Raw genomic sequence first — 17,446 nt, forward strand, 5'->3', positions numbered from 1 at the left:
AGACCAATCAACTGCCAGAGTCACTCTGTTGTTATCCTTGCAATCGGAGCGAAATCTCGTAGCCTCTCTCTCTCTCTCTCTCTCTCTCTCTCTCTCTCTCTCTCTCTCTCTCTCTCTCTCTCTCTCTCATATATATACAGTTTCAAACTGTAGTATACAACGAATTTCTAGGTTCTTGTATACGTATACATGTTAACCAGTACTTCCTGTATACAAATTTTCAAACCCCAGTATACTTATACATAATATCCGTGTGCGCAGTTTCAGGCTCTGATGTTGTTGTATATCTCTGGCTTAAACTGCCTAGAAATTTACGTGTGGTGTGGAATCCTGCAGGCAGGATTGAGGAGTATTATCCAGGTTTTGTTTGTAGTGTTGAATCTCCTGCCTGGATTACTGGTATTGCAGTCACGCACTGAATCGGTTCTTCGCAGACCAGACAAACCAGTGGCTGCAGTCGTTCCTAAGCGACTCTGCTTTTCATTTTACACTCATATATATATATATATATATATATATATATATATATATATATATATATATATATATATATATATATATCATTGACTACATTTTGTCATGGTACTTGTATCTGGCCTCTTCGAAATTACGGGGATTCCACAACTTAAGAAATAAATGGAAGAAAAATGTGGCGTTTTTCGAGGGGATTTGACAAAGGTCACAGGCAGGTGAGGTGACGCCTAGTTGCTACGTTGATATTTTCAAAATTTAAGGTGTGGCCGACAGAGAATTTTACTCTGTGACGTCGTACAGTCATTAATATATAGTTTTTGTTTTTTCACCCGTAACCACAGAGACTATTTGGATGAGACGAACTTCATGTGATTAACATGTTAACCATCGTATATGAAGCGTAGTCGTCAATAAGATAACAGGGAAAACGATGAATGGTTTACGAATAGGCTATGACTATTGTTTCATGGGTTTGCGCCCTGCACCAGTTGGTAACAAGAGATGAATTGTAAGACTGGGATACAGTCCCGTAAAGTACCCTTGACCTAACCTAAAGCATGTAAGGAGGAAAATTCCGATGGCTCTTCATCATGGAATAATAAACAACCGTTATGAATATTAAAAACCTGTCATCATTAACGAAATGATAAGACCTTTGAAAAAAGTGTCGTAGAAATTTATAGGTTTTTGTTGGGAAGTTGTGATTATTTTATCGTAGAAATTAGACTTGTTATAAGGAACATGGGAAGATAATCTAAATTATCCATACTGGAATCAAGGGCTGTGAAAACTAGTCCATCAGACACTCAAAGCAAAGACCACACATACACTTGAGCACTTTATGGAAAAGGTAGAAACATTAATGAGGCAATGTAAAGGGTGCCCCAGGCCCTGTTGAGATGTGTGAAGGTTGCTGGCTGAGTGAGCACTGGTCTACACGTGGTACTGAGGACACAAGATCGATGCTCACCTGTAGTGTGGTGAAGGGTCCGGGACCGCGTTAGGGCCTGGTGTATGCTTGCAGTTACAGTGGTAATGTTGTGGTGTTGCTTCAATGTTTTTAAGTCTCAAATCTACTAATACAATTTTATTTCCCCTGTACTTCAATCTTTATACAACTCATACAACATAACATTCTCACGTAGACAATGCTTTTGTGTATATTGAATCAGGATCTATCGTGAATCATAGATATATCTATCTAGCAGTGATGTAAGTAGATTTTTTTTTAAAACTAGAGTCATGATTCAAGCTTAGAGGTAACATACGATGTGTTATCCTTAAACATTGAATAACTGGAACTTGGCGCTCAAAGTCCAAAGATTGTGTTGATATTTTCTTCATTTTTCCCTACCCCGTCTAAGTCAGGAGTATTAATTAGCCATATAAAAACAAGTCAGATAGCCTGAATCTTTATTCTCTTAGAACCACGATATTATTTCTGTTCATGGATGTATGGGGATATACAAGGGCTCAAACGAAACGTGTTTTCAGATGATGGATAACTGAGATATTGTCAGAGACGCGTGAAAGGTAGAATTAAGCAGTTCAGGTGTTCAGCTGACAAGGTTGTCTTCGAACTCCTCCACCCACACATGGCTATTGAGGCCTGATCAACATATCTCTGATCAAACACTTTCCTTTTGGTGCTACTGTTGGTACGTGAACCTGATGAATCAATTTGAAAAGGAGAAAATATTCTCCAGACGGTTTGATGGTATACGAAGGTGACAGAACCTACAATACAGAACCCGCATATAGACATTCTTGACAAGGAACACCCAGTGAATGTTAATTCAAACCTCACCAGATGTAGAAAGTATGCTAGTAAGAAAGAAAATATATATTTGATTTGATGATAATGAAAGCTTAGTTTTAATATACAATTTAGTGGAATTTTGTATCGCACAATGGCTAGTGCGCATGAGCCATGGCAAACCCCACCTCCCCCGCCATGGCAGGCCTCCGATGACTCACGCAGCTTGAGCTACGATGGATCGCTAATGTAGATTCTGTCTCTATACAACTCATAGAAATAACTTATGTCTAACTCATAACATAATTATTAATAATTGATGTCTGTCTTTAAGACTAGCTGGACCTTTAGGGACGAGGTGGTCAAGAGAGAAGAACAAAGGTGTTTGTCGCGCCGGACGAGGTAGCCTAGCCAAGATACGTCACGGTATTGATCACCTAAATAGTTATTTCTCTTCCCGTCCGACAACTGGGATTATTATATATAATTGTGAGAGGAGTCAATGATAACTGAATTAACATGACAGGTTTTTAGAACATGGCACTAATTTATATATACATCGTCTCTTCAATGTATATCAACTGACATATTTCTCTCTTGTGTCTCCCCTGGTGATGTGATTATTACACGAAAGTGCACTTGGGAACTTATCGTGTTTCATCTTCCCCGTGGACTCATAGGAATATATATATATATATATATATATATATATATATATATATATATATATATATATATATATATATATATATATATATATATATATATCAACGCGATTCCAAAAAATATTTTTGTTATTCTATTTACAGTAATTATCCTGTCTCTTTTCCGTTATTCAGGGAGGACGCAAGGCTTCGTGTGGAGAAGAGGGTGAGGTACAGTGGCCTGGTAAATGACTGTGTCATACGTCCTCATGAACTCCCGAGTCTGAAACATTCAACTTCACACCGTCCCTTGTTGCTTACCAGGCACCACACTTCCAAAAACAATAATCAGACACACAGACAGGTAATTACACACGTGAAAACAGGTCATCAGACGAGCTTGTAATGACACTCATGAAAATAGGTAAGATACACACGTATGTATGTACATACGATAGGTAATTCCGCTTGCTAATTACACACTTGAAATGGGATATTACACACGGATAGCTAATTCCACTTGGTGATGACACACATATAGGTAATTACACAGATGACACACACTAATTAGGAAAAGGCTTCTGTGGTTGGGCAATAGGGTTGTAGACTGGAAGTTGTGGGTGTGTCTCTATGTCCAGGGCATCCCGGGTGGCGCGGGCGACCTGGGCCACCCAGAGGGGCGGGCCGCCCACCCAGCATAGCCACAGGAGGCAGAAGGGCGCCAGGAAGACCATACACAGCATCCTCAGCATCTTCTTCGGGGATATCACCGCCACCTGGCTCATGCCTGCCTCCCTACCCTCACCAGGAGAAAGAAAAAAATGATGAAAATCGCATGATCTAATTTTTTTTTTTAAATAAGGATTTGTGAATTTTTTTGGTTTTAAAATCTTACTGAATTTTACTGGGGCCCCACGAGAAATAATTACAGATTGGTGATAGGTAGTTACCCACACACACACACACACACACACACACAGACACAGACACAGACACACACACACAGACACACACACACACACTGTTGTCAGACAGGGTTCGAGTCCTGTTTATCCCATACTCTTTCTTTAGGGGCAAGAGGAAGGTATAATCCCTCTCACTAAGGTCTAATTGCTTCACTTAAGTGGTATGATTTGCACCCATAGTGTTGTTATTATCACTGAATAGATTTGAATGATAGTGTTGGACAGATTTTATAAGAAATATAATGTTTTATTTATCTCACTTGTGCTGTACTGCATCAGCTGTATGAGACATATCAGCTGTTTCTTTTCATTGTCAGACGTGGAGAGCTGAATTTGCCGTCAGCAAAGTCAGCGTTCACTACACCCTCACACACCATCGTCAGCCCTCACTACACCCTCTCCCCTCTCACACACACCATCGTCAGCCCTCACTACACCCTCTCCCCTCTCACACACACCATCGTCAGCCCTCACTACACCCTCTCCCCTACCCACTTCGGCTGGCGCCCTTGGAGCGAAGGACACTCCAAGACTCGAGAGCCAATCCCAGCGCCTCCCAAACGCTTGACAAGAGGGCGTCTCGGTCCTTCAAGAACTGTCTGTAGCCGTGCCAATGAATATTTTCCGTCACAGGAGCAGAAACTGAGAGAGAGAGAGAGAGAGAGAGAGAGAGAGAGAGAGAGAGAGAGAGAGAGAGAGAGAGAGAGAGAGAGTCCCATTTTCTCCATTTCACTGAAAACGTCTCTGTCTTCGTACCATCTTCTTTTATTTAATGTATTGTGTGCTGTTTGGCTTTCCCTTCCCCTAAGTCTCTCCTCACACTTCTGTTGAGGGACTTACTGTTGCCTCCTGTGGTATGCTGGTCTACCCTAGCACACGTCTCACCCTCTGTGTGTGTGTACATATGTTTGAAAGGAAGATTTCATTATAACTCATTATTATTATTATTATTATTATTATTATTATTATTATTATCATTACTACTATTATCATTATATATCATTATTATTATTATTATCATTATTATCATTATTATCATCATCATCATTGTAAGTTCTCCATTCTTGTTGTTATTGATATCACAATAATCTTGAGTCTAATTGTTATTATTATTCTCACTGTCGTCATCACTACCATACAGCTAACTTCTGTGATTTCTCATGATATGACAGATAACGAGTTCGACCAGCCTCAGTTCGGGCAGAGAGCCATAGATGGCGTTAAGGTCGGACATGTAAGTCCATATATCAAACTTGACGAGCAGAGGTCACCAGATCACTGTCGTCGTACTGACTTTGAGGTCATGTCACACCCTCCCACCATTATTCCACTGACCTGAGGTTCTCACGTGTGCTGATCCTCAGGAACTTGAGCCAAGCCACGACCATCACCACCGCCATACACTCCCTGTCGAAGGCGCAGAGGGTTGTACCTCAATTAGAACGGATGGGGTGACTCCATGTATCGCCTGGTACTCATTAAACCTTGTATTAGTACTCATTAGGGACTCATAACAGTACGGTAAAACATCGCTTACTCTACAGAACTCATAATCTTATTACTGTTCAGTTATTAGGATACTCACAGGCCTATATTGTTAATATACTCATCAAGCAAACACCCGAGTATTAACTCATTAGGTTTATTTACATTACTCATCCAAGTCTTGTTTCTTACCGAGTCTTGTAACTTTACTCACCAAACCTGCTGGTACTCATAAACAACCTAGTTTATACTTACTAAACCCGCTGGTACTCATAAACACCTAGTTTTTACTCACCAAACCTGCTGGTACTCATACTCTACCTAGTTTTACTCACCAGACCTCCTGGTACTCATAAACAACCTAGTTTTCACTCACCAAACCTGCTGGTACTCATACACATCCCAGCAGTACTCACCAAGCCTAACTTACCAAGCCTGCCCATTGTATTCACCAACCCTTTCTACCCGCTCACCAAGTCTGACGGTAGAGGAAAGGGTTGTAGGAAGCGGTAGGGGGGAGTTCTTCGAGCGAGTGGAAGGCTTGGGGGGAGTTCCCGGTGAGGATGTAGATTAACCTAGTGGCAAGATAGACCAGGTGACACAGACAGCAGCCTATGTGGAACGACATGACAGCGTGGACCTCCACACAATCTGTAACAAGCAAAACATGAGGCAAAATAACGGTATGGAAACTGTATATAACATATGTAACTATTGTCGTGTTTTTTTTTCTGTCTATGAAACACTAAAAGGACTTTTTATGTCCAACTTGATACGTTAATAATATAATCTAACTTACATTTAACCAAATCTAACCTATCGTATTCTAATGAAAGTCTAGGTAAGATTTTCATTTCAAAATCTATATGAGACAACCAGTGAACTTCTTCAATCTCTCGTTTCATGCATTTGTTCATTCATTCATTTGGTATATTTTCGTGCGTATGATAGTCCATGGCTGTACTTTAAACGAACGATATATAATCCAAACGTGAAACAATGAAACACAGTCTTCACAGAGAGGAACAGCAGCTGATTTCAGTTGATTAATGAGTTGCCATCAAAGAGACGTTCAATAGGCTTCAGTTGACTGAATTCAGTTCCTGTGGAGGTAAAACAGTTATTCATTTAACATCCAACGAAACTATTTAGACAGTTAACGTTCCGCTTTCCCGCCAGTGTTCTCTCTTGTGTGGCAGTGGGTGTCAGAGCCGCTGATCGACCGTTAATGGTGTTGAACAGGTTAGGCTATTGATTGGTGGCCCCCGTCACACACTACTACTGCTACCACCTCCCTCGCCACCAAGTGCGTGCTGTAAGGCTCAACCTAACCTATCGCTGTCAACCGTAACTCTTACACGAACCCTAACTTCTCCCTGACAACCCTTAGCCCTTAGGCCATTACCCTTTAAGCTTCACTATCACCCATTACCTTTCAAAGTGACATTTACTATCACCTATTTTATACTATCCACTTCTTACCATTAAATTTGCTATGACCGGTCGTCCCACACCATCAGTTAATATCACATTTTACGAAAAGTATCCACAGCTGACTCACTGCTTATTATTAACTGCAATTTTCATCACCCTTCCCACCATGACTCACCCATCACCATGACTCATCCTTCCCCATCACTCACCAACTGCTTTCAGTCGTAGCGTCAAGATGAAGGTCAAAATGGCAGGGATCAGGAAGGTGGGCTGAAAATAAGGTGCTTGAATTATCAATTACCGAAGAAATTATCATTATTATTAGAAGTATGATATATAATTATCATTGTAATTATTACAGTTGCGTTTCTTAGACTCCCTTCAGAGTACATAGTTCATGGACTTATATATCATTCTAATGTATTAATCAAGAAATAGAAATACTTATATTACCTGGAAGACGTAGAAAAAAAAAATAGACAATTCATCTTGCTACAACGACCCAGATATATCAAGAGTTGGCCCCGAAACCTAACCCAACTTAGACTAAAATATGTTTATAGTTTTATTTCATCTTGTACTATGATTTCGTCCACTGTAACTCGAGAGAATTTTTATGATATATATATATATATATATATATATATATATATATATATATATATATATATATATATAACACTACTGCTGTCTCATTCTAGATTTAGAAGACACCTGTGATGTCATGGTGACGCAGAGGTTCGTTGTAGATGAATATGTATAACGTATCCGTTTAGTACTTGTGTCTGTAGTTAGATCTGTAGTTAGAAAGCATCCAGATATTTTCCGTTACTCACCACCCATACGATGTAGTCTTTCCGTTCCACCTGGAAAATACAATACTTATCACACACTTGTTCATGTCAACAGTTCATTCATGAAAACTGTAGTTGAATTGCGTAAAGTGTACGTACTACTGATGGAGAGAGATAAGCAAGTTTCAATGGATAAAAGCCAGACAATCGCTTTATCATTTCAGATAGTCGATGACAAATGAAATTAGATATTTATCAATGTAAACTAGTATTCTGGCAATGGAATCTATTTCTTTTTTTTTATTGTTTGGACTGTTTCTTGTGTCCGTTAAGAATTTTGTCAAATGGATGAGCTATTTTCAAGTTAAAACCAATCCTCTTCGTCAGGTCTTAAAAAAAATAATTGACCAGATATTAATAGCAAAAAAAAAGGGGGGGGGGACATTACCCTCACCGAAACCTTGATATTCCTAAAAAAAAAATATTTTGGGTCCAAAACAACCACACCCAGTGCCTGATCTTCACCTGCCTACCAGGAGGTTCACAGTAGGGCTACCAGCCTCCCTTGTGGTCGAGAGGACTCACCTGCAGGTAAGCGGTGAAGGCCAGGCAGGAGGCCACGGCCAAGCTGATCAGGCGATTCAACCCAATCCACAGCGAAGCTTGACTTTCCTCTCTTCTCTTCGCTGGACTGACTCCCATCATGCCCTGGTCAGAGGTCTCCTAAACAGCTTCTTATCGTCAGCTGATACTAAACTGCCTTTTGTGACGAGGATAACAACTTTTTCTATCGTTATCCGAGATATTTTCACTGTACGAATCTTTTCATTTGGTGCTGCAGAGTATTTCTACTACTGTTGTGCAACAGAATAATACATCTGTTGTCAATATTGGTCTATCCGTGACTTGTCTTAGTGGTTTCAATAGGATGTTTAGAGAATGAGATTGAGTTCATGTGTCATTATCCTGTCACCATTGCTACCTCCAAAATGAATCAACTTTATGTGAACTGGGTAGAGACTTGCTCCATCAGACTCATGCATTTAACATATTTCCTTTTACTGGTAATGATGGATGTTGATCACACTTAGAAATATAATTTGTACTTCATTGAGCTTTAAGCATTGGGCGTTGGCATTTACTTAACTGATTGCATGTGGCAACGGACGACTTACATAATATATAAACGGTCTAGTGGTAAATGTTTTACATATATCAGACAAATTTTGTGATCTCAATGCTCGAAAAATCTTAGAAATTAGTCACATCGCTTGATCACTACATTATCAGGACACAAATATTAACACCCAGAGCGCTCAACGAATGTATACTGTGGTATAAAAAGTACTCAAAATAGAGTTACCTACAGTACATAAATACTTCGGATTATTCTTAGATAAATATCACGTTAAGTAGGTTTAAAATTAAACTATATTTCGACATTCTTTAATATGTTTTTACTTTTGAAATAGCTACGTTACTAAAGAACCCAGTAACACGAATTAATTAGTCTGAAAATGAGGAAATAGGTATGGTCGTTGGCGCCGCCTGTCATCGCCATGAGCGCTTAGCAACGTCTACACCAAGAGCGCCAAACATTCCCTGAGAGAGAGCATATGTTTAAAGATTTCAATGACAATTTCATGATAAAAGTTGTGTATAGAGGGATATTTTATATCTCTATGAATGAATATCCATATCTGACCAATGATAACTTAGAAACTATAATATGTTGTAGAAATAATGGCTTATATGAGTGCACATATGTTTTGTCTGTGATGGGTTAATGCTGATCGGCCATGCAGCTTTTGAAAAAATAATTATTGTACTAAGCAGAAATATATATATATATATATATATATATATATATATATATATATATATATATATATATATATATATATATATATTGATACATAAAATGTGACATCAAACACTCAATGTGCTAGTCCTGAAATTACTGAAGTTCACTGATAGAATAGTTTTACCTGTCTCTGTGTTCAGCTAAAATGAATTTATCTACTTTCATTTCCAACAAATTAGTTCAGTCTCACTTTGATCTACCCGAAATTCCTTAACTAAACTGTCTTAACTAACTATCGAGATCACGAGGTAGATCCAAACACACCCTTATTGTCCTGGACTCCATACAGCTTATCCTGGGTCCTTAGCTAAGTACGCCACGTTGACTGGCTTGACTGATCTTCCATTCTTTTTTTAGATAACATTTTGATGAATTTGTTTACTTTCCTTGCAAGCTGTCGACTTATGCATGACCCTAAGCGTACTGCAGAAAAGGGAGGCGGTGTTAATAGATAGAATTATTTGGCCAAAATCGAAGCTGTCAGACTTGCACTGCCGTGGGGGCAGAATTTGATCCACCAGTCTCTATAAGTCTAAAGAAATCATGCTGTCAATGGGAAATTGTCCTCAAATTACGTAAAATGACTAATTTACAACTCATCGTTTTAAAGACAAATTGTCATGTTATTGTTTTCAGAATGATAGCAGCAGAAAGACAAAAACTGACCGACTGACTTTTTAAAGTTCCGTAATTATGAAGATCGGGAGAATCTTTCTGCACAGAAAATCTGATATTTAACCTGTGTTAGCTCATTTACTGAGGGTTTCATATATCCTTTGTCAATGTAAATAATGTCCATATATTACAATATCCCTGCTTGCATAAGTATAGATAAATATATTGCAAAGCCGGGTATATAGAAAATGAATACAGATGAAGTAATTGAATTTACCGGGTTCTACCCTTATCATGTTTACCCCGGTAGTTCCTGCTTTCCTTGATAGTTATTCTGACAAATTATTTTTAAGTTTAGCAACCTTTTCTCATAATTTCTAAAAGATATTGTATATAGAACTCGTTATATATATATAACTTACTATTGATTTAATTTTACAGGATCGCATAATTGGCTCTTCAAACTTTGAACATCACCATTACATAAGCTGTATCCCATAGGGAGCTTATTGTCCCGAGTGTTAACCATGGACGATTACGAGAGTATATTACTGGTGAAATCGGAGGTATTCGTCTACAGAATACCTCCCCGGTCGACGAACAGAGGCTACAGGTAGTATATTTGAGCCAATTTCACCTGCGCGTATCCCGAATGATGTCAGAAGGAGTGATGGGGGCGGGGGTGACATCAGCTGACACAGCACTGCCAACTGTTGGTGACCCGACGTTTGTTTTGACCTCCTTTGGGGGCGTTTCTCAGCTGGTTTACGGTAGTTGGTTGACCAAGGCTCTCTCTTTTGATGATCCATTGATATACACATAGCTTGATACTCTTGTACGTTTTCCTTCTCTTGTGTTGAAAGACATCCCATTAATATGAAACGTCGGCAAACAATTTCAGTTCTTAATAAGTACGTCCAGATGAGTCTCGGAAACAAGGCAGAAATAGATGTATAAATTATGGTTTATGGAATTCAGGCAGCAGTTCGGCTGCACATATGTAGTTGAGAAATTACAGAACTGAGGGGATCGTAATGATAACTAGTTCATTAATATAAAAAAGAGCTTAAGATAAAGGTGGGGTTGGATACTTCTACGCTCTGGATAACATACGAGTAAAGTCTGTCTAAATAGTACAGGAAGTTCTACATTACATATTTTATGGTTTGATATATAGTGGTGATTAGTTGCACATTAAGTGATGTCAGTTTACATACTGCTTGGATTGCTGTATTAATGTGTTGGCATACTTTATATATTTAATGGTGAACTTTGAGTGATGAATACTTTCACTGTGGATGGATTACAGTAATATAGTGACTTACTTATGCATAACTATGGGAAACAGAGCTATTTACTTGCTTAGTTGTGCACTTGTTCATGGATTGTTTATGACATTCACAGTGGTAAATATAGGACCATTCTTGTGTTTTTACGAGCACTTCTTGGTACAAGGCAAGTGTGGTGGCAGATGTCAGTCTGAGGAGTTAGTCTTGGTGTTTAGGCTGTTACATTTTACAGGTACATGTATTTTTACACTTATTTTCATAAGATTTTCATGTTAGGACTTTTTCTAGTGAGCATCAGTTGATCAGATGGTATACTCTTTTCTATTTCATTTGGTGAAATTTAGGGACTTAACAGGTATGACTAGTGGATTAAGATGAAACACAAAGCAGTGGACTGTTAATTAGAAAAAGTGATCTGAAGTGTACGCATGTGTTCTAGTTGGTAGAATCTGATGAAAGTGGTACCAGTAGATTCCTTTCATTGACTGAAATTGATACAGTATGTGGGATTTTAAGTGTACCACCTCCTGCTCCATCTATTTTAAGTTCTATCAAAGTTAGCAGGGCTTTGGTATAGAGGAAAATTGTGGGGTAAAAACACTTTACATCATTGGTTGAGAGTATTGATGGCACTGATAGCCCCTTTTTTCAGAGTCCAGCAACTAGGAAATGAACAGGAGGAATATGCATAACTGAACATCATCTGATATTCTAGTGCAACATGTGATTCTGTGTTTGAATTCAATAGAGCTGTATATGGTCTTTAAGTCTACATACAGACTGAATGAAGCTGTATTACAAGAAAACTTCCTAGTAAAGTCTAGAAATGCCTGATTTAAGAATGTAGATTAATCAGTGATACAGATGATAAGAACTAAGTTTTGTGTCAGAATTAATCATCATCTCTTTTGCCTCAAGTGGAGTTGTAACATCATTTTTAAGGAAAGCAAATATATAGATGACTGTTACCTTTATTGGTAAGTGTACCACTGAGTTATTCATAGAAAAAAATAGACTAGATTGAACTTTGCTACTTATGTTTTCTTTTTATATCCACGGTCATCTTAAAGTGATATATATGAATGATCACATGAGTGAAAAGTCATTTTAAGATATTAAGTTATACCATCAATTCCCAGTTGCTTCAGTATTTCCCACCATATGTTTTTTGCTCTCAAAAGGACCAAGGTATTTAAGCTTCACTGTCTCAATGTAACATTTCTTGACTTATTGATTTAGAGTTTAAGGAACAAGTCATGGAAACACAGTTGTAAAACAGCTTAAGATGTAGTTATATGTTTCAATGCTTGAATGGTAAAAGTTGAAATCCTCAGCATGTACTTGAACAGTGCCAGTGTTCATGAACATATGCTAATACGTTTACTTGCATAGTTACAAGAAGTTCTTGTATGATACAGTATTAGATTATTCACTGATCCTTTTGGTAGACAGTACAACCTGAAGACTGAAAATAGCCTAGACTTGATGTAGTTTAAGTTTTTGTTACCTTCAAAATAATGTTGATTACTTTCTCCTGTTTTAACAAAGCATAATTTTCAGAGCAGCAGACTGGAATCTAGGAACTCCAAGTTGGACAGGACGAATGCGACTTGTCAACAGAAAGAATGAATGTATCTTAAAGCTAGAAGACAAGACATCAGGCGAGTTGTTTGCCAAATGTCCTATTGATAAATACCCAGGGGTGGCAATTGAAGCTGTAACTGATTCATCACGTTACTTTGTTCTCAGAATACAAGATGAAGAAGGTAAAATCCTAGTATTCTGTTAAGTTTTGCAAGAGATATCTGTGGTATGAACCATGTGCAAATATTGAAATATTGTTTTGATAAACTTTGATAGTTTGCTCCTCCTTTCCCTGGATTAGAGAAGTTTTTGGAGTTTTATTGAGCCAATGTTTCTTTCTCAGGAAGAGCAGCATTTATTGGTATGGGATTTGGAGATAGATCTGACAGCTTTGATTTGAATGTGGCACTTCAAGATCACTTCAAATGGGTCAAGAAAGAGGAAGAGGCCGAAAAAGAGAAGGAAGAAGGAAAGCCTACTCTAGATCTAGGTTTCAAGGATGGTCAGACTATTAAAATCAACATGAAGATAACAGTAGGTGTAGATAAATTTGCTGTGTAGTTTCTCTAAATTTCAGTTTGATATTAGAAATTGTGTTTCTCTGATTTGACTAGTAAATTAGCATGGTAGGAAATTAAGGATAAGTTAGGAACATGAAATAATATTGAGAACTACATTATGTTGTAGTAAGCGTACCTCAGGAAGTTGGGTGCCCTTTTGCCAGCCTGTAGGGATGAGGTTGAGGACCCCAGTTCTACATACTGTTCTACTAAAGGTACATTTGGCCTCAGACCTGAATGTCATGTCTGCAACAGCTTTCAGCAATTAATGCACTTTCATTTTGATGAATGAAATGGGAAAGAAATTTTAGATAAGAATAAGAGGATAGAAGGTGCCAGCACATACATAAGGTGAAAAATGTTTGTTTGTGATGATTGGACAAACACAATGACTGTTAAGCTGTATGAATCTAAAGAAAATAAAAACTGTTGAAAAGAATACATAGAACATACCCTCTAGCATTGCTTGCAAAGTTTAAGGTAGGTTAGTGATTAATAGTATTAAAATGATTATTGAACTCTTGTAGGTGAAGAACTTGGTATATCTAAGAAATGAGAAGGGTATGTAGACTAGATTTTTACATTTAAACTGACAGTAGAGTAAGTTTGAAAGCAAAATGCAAAAAAAAAATATTTGGAATTAGAATAGGCTTATCGTAAAGGTATTAGGAAATTCTGAATTTATACGATTTGCGTGGAAGATTTCTGAATGTTGTTAAAGAACTTTGATAGTGGAAGCAGTATATCCTATTAAGCTTTCAAAACTGCTTTTTTGTGTTAACATTAGTCAAAAAGTTTCAAATGTCTTCTGATTTAAGTTGTATATGACTAAGTTTAAGAGGTTATTCCTACTTTACTAAGTCACTTTGATTATTTCACTTCATAGAAGAAGGAAGGCCAGGAAGGCATTAATCGACCTAAGCCCAAAGGAGGATCTGGAAATCTTGGTCTCTTACCACCACCCCCTGGTGGAGTAAAGCTAGCACCACCTCCAGCTCCTGCATCTGCATCCACATCCCCAGCTGCACCACCTGCTCCTACTAGTAATGTAGACATACTGGGAGAACTGTCAGGTGCACCTAGCAATCCTATGGCACAACCAGCTGTCGCAGGTGGTGCTGGTGAATCCTGGGGTGATTTTGCTAGTGCTTCTGCCAAACCACCACCACCTAGGTTAGTTTATTTATGGAGTTTTTATACTCTAATTCTCATTCTATTGAAAATAGAGAAATGTATATCTTTATGCCATGAAAGCAAGCCAATTTATTTTCCTGGAAATTCATTTCACCCTCTCATTTTTCTTTTTAGTAATCCACCAAGTGGAGGGTCAGGAAGTGGCTGGGTTACCTTTTAGATTCCTGGCAGATGTGGACAAGCTTTACCACGATGAACATAGGAATACTATGCATGAAGATATATTTTCAGATGTAGATACTACTTGAAGTGATGTTTCAGTGGTTACTGTCACTTGTCATGTACTGTACATAGAACATTAGTTTAGTTTATAAATTTCTTGGTTATAATGTCAAATCTTGCCGTAGGCCCATTGAAATATAATCCAAAAGCATTCAAAGAAGCTGAAAACGCAAGCAAAGGAACTTGTGAAATTGACTTGAGGAAAAGATTACATTAAATTTGCAGTTTACTTAAGAATGTTCTGAAATGCTTGCATGCATTAAAGTCTTTTAAGCATATTTTTTATTGTCATTCAAATTGTTGTTGCAATTACTATTTTGGAATTATTTGATTTTGTTGGATTTCAGTAAACCATGTCACTAAGATATTCTTTTGGGATTTGTGGCTTTATATATATGTATACATATATATTTCTTCTGTTTTTTCATACATGCTCGCCATTTCCCATGTAAGCAAGGTAGTGTCAAGAACAGATGATAGAGCCTTGGAGGGAATACATATACATACATATATATTTCAACATATACATACATATACATATGCATATGGATATATATACACAATATACGCATGTACAAATTCATACTTGCTGCCTTTATCCATTCCTGTCACCACCCCGCTACATATGAAATAGCATCACCATTTCTGGCATTAGCGAGGTAGCACATCTCTGAGAGATTGAAATACAAGAGGGGGGGCCATCCAGCCACCTCCATACCTATGGAATACAGAGGTAGAATTGTATGTTCCCTATAGACATTTATTATTATCATTTTTTTATTTTGCTTTGTCGCTGTCTCCCGTGTTTGCGAGGTAGACATATGTATATGTAATTTTGTTTTTGTGCATACTTACTATATATATATATATATATATATATATATATATATATATATATTTTTTTTTTTTTTTTTTTTTTTTTGCCGCTGTCTCCCGCGTTTGCGAGGTAGTGCAAGGAAACAGACGAAAGAAATGGCCCAACCCACCCCCATACACATGTATATACATACGTCCACACACGCAAATATACATACCTACGCAGCTTTCCATGGTTCACCCCAGACGCTTCACATGCCCTGATTCAATCCACTGACAGCACGTCAACCCCGGTATACCACATCGATCCAATTCACTCTATATATATATATATATATATATATATATATGGGAAATGGCGAATAGTTTGAAAGAAAGAAAGATATATATATATATATATATATATATATATATATATATATTCCAAAGGATCTGTAAACCAAAGGATACTTAATTGGCAAAATTTGTTTTATGATTTTCTTGCATTTTGAAGGTTAAGTTCATTATCCTAAGTCCTTCTTGTGCTGTATGTTCATTTATGATAGCAAACAGTTTGGTTAAGTATGTTACTGGTGTGGGGATTTGCACCAAAACTTGTACTTTAGACTGATTTTATGTTAAAGTTTGACTAGATTTTATGAAATGAAAAGCATTTTATGCTAAGATTTGTAACAGTGTACTTAAAGAAAAAGAATGTTGTTTTGTTTGTGTTATGGAGAGTTTGATAAATGTGCCCTAATCTGTATAAAACTAGGGGCCTATTTTCTTTAATTGCAAGGTTGATGATTGAACATTGCATATATTTGGTCAGTGTTCTCTGTAATTATCGTAATATTACAAGTAAACTATTTTCAGTGTTCAGATGAAGCTGACTGATTATCAGCTGACAGGGTCTTAAAATAGGCTCTGAAAATGAAGAAAACTTCAAATAGCATGTCTTAGCATGTAAGAGGGTTTTGTTTTAAGTATTTTCTAAATGCTTAATCCAGTAAGATGTCTTCAATTTAGACTGTGTTCAAATGAATTTTTACATTATGATTTAGAAAAGTATTATAACATGTACCTGGGCATCAGGAATTTTTATGTATGTTAAACCAGGAAATTTTAATTTCTTGAGGGGGTCACTGTAAACTCAAAATTGATTGATAGTTTTCATGTAATGGAGTATGAAAAATAAAACTGTCAGGTATCAGTGACATTATTGAATCTGAATTTATCTGATATCATTGACTTCTTTCTGTTATTATTTGGTGGATCATAAGCATGCACCTTTGTGGGAGTTAGTCTTGCAGAACTAAGATTTTGTATCCAGCAGTGTAATGGTAATTCACCCTTCATCACATATTACAGAAATTTAAGCAAATCATTTGCTTTTCTGTTAAAACTACAGTCTTCCCCCTAAATATACCAAAGCAAAAACTTTACTGGTGCTGTCAACCCTATTTTTGCATAAAATACAATAGGAAGAGACTTGAAAACAAGAATTGATAAATTTTAAGAAACAAGCAAAATTGATAACACTATTCTGCCATGTTATTCTGAAATGGTGAATTTCATTTGTGTATAGAACTGCTTATTTGTACATTTTGATGCTAATGTTCATGCCTTCATTTGTGAGCATTACTGCTAATTGAAAATGGAAAAAAGTAAAATACTTCTACCCAAGGTTCTACTTCAAAGAGATCTGTATTCTTTGGTGCAGGTTAGTTGTCAAGCTTTTGTAGAAGTATCATGATACAGTAACAAAGTA

The 17,446-nt window shown here is 37.2% G+C and overlaps 2 protein-coding genes across 2 annotated transcripts; one reads left to right on the plus strand and one right to left on the minus strand.

Moving 5' to 3' along the window:
- Positions 1 to 1,873: 1,873 nt before the first annotated feature.
- On the minus strand, positions 1,874 to 8,857 carry LOC139747213 (uncharacterized). The gene is made up of 6 exons (XM_071659246.1): positions 8,138 to 8,857; positions 7,595 to 7,624; positions 6,968 to 7,028; positions 5,798 to 5,975; positions 5,175 to 5,246; positions 1,874 to 3,669 (listed from the first exon to the last, which is right to left on the minus strand). The coding sequence occupies exons 1-6, from the start codon at positions 8,255 to 8,257 to the stop codon at positions 3,438 to 3,440; spliced, it is 693 nt and encodes a 230-aa protein (XP_071515347.1). The 5' UTR covers positions 8,258 to 8,857; the 3' UTR covers positions 1,874 to 3,437.
- A 1,632-nt stretch (positions 8,858 to 10,489) lies between these two features.
- LOC139747119 (NECAP-like protein CG9132) lies at positions 10,490 to 16,145 on the plus strand. The gene is made up of 5 exons (XM_071659023.1): positions 10,490 to 10,644; positions 12,881 to 13,086; positions 13,248 to 13,438; positions 14,351 to 14,637; positions 14,773 to 16,145. Exons 1-5 carry the CDS (start codon positions 10,559 to 10,561, stop codon positions 14,816 to 14,818), a joined length of 816 nt encoding a protein of 271 aa, XP_071515124.1. The 5' UTR covers positions 10,490 to 10,558; the 3' UTR covers positions 14,819 to 16,145.
- Positions 16,146 to 17,446: the final 1,301 nt, after the last annotated feature.

The sequence above is a fragment of the Panulirus ornatus genome, chromosome 67 (genome assembly GCF_036320965.1).
Source record: "Panulirus ornatus isolate Po-2019 chromosome 67, ASM3632096v1, whole genome shotgun sequence".
NCBI classification, from domain to species: domain Eukaryota; kingdom Metazoa; phylum Arthropoda; class Malacostraca; order Decapoda; family Palinuridae; genus Panulirus; species Panulirus ornatus.

Excerpts from the sequence above, each read along its gene's own strand:
- LOC139747213 (XM_071659246.1), bottom strand. The coding sequence starts at position 8,257 with ATGATGGGAGTCAGTCCAGCGAAGAGAAGAGAGGAAAGTCAAGCTTCG. Across the intron at positions 5,247-5,797 it reads TTCCTCTACCGTCAGACTTG|GGAGTGTATGGCGGTGGTGA; the intron begins GTGAGCGGGTAG and ends CGCCTTCGACAG. Across the intron at positions 3,670-5,174 it reads AGCACACGTGAGAACCTCAG|GGAGGCAGGCATGAGCCAGG; the intron begins GTCAGTGGAATA and ends TGGTGAGGGTAG.
- LOC139747119 (XM_071659023.1), top strand. The coding sequence starts at position 10,559 with ATGGACGATTACGAGAGTATATTACTGGTGAAATCGGAGGTATTCGTC. Across the intron at positions 10,645-12,880 it reads TCGACGAACAGAGGCTACAG|AGCAGCAGACTGGAATCTAG; the intron begins GTAGTATATTTG and ends CATAATTTTCAG. Across the intron at positions 13,087-13,247 it reads CAGAATACAAGATGAAGAAG|GAAGAGCAGCATTTATTGGT; the intron begins GTAAAATCCTAG and ends TTTCTTTCTCAG.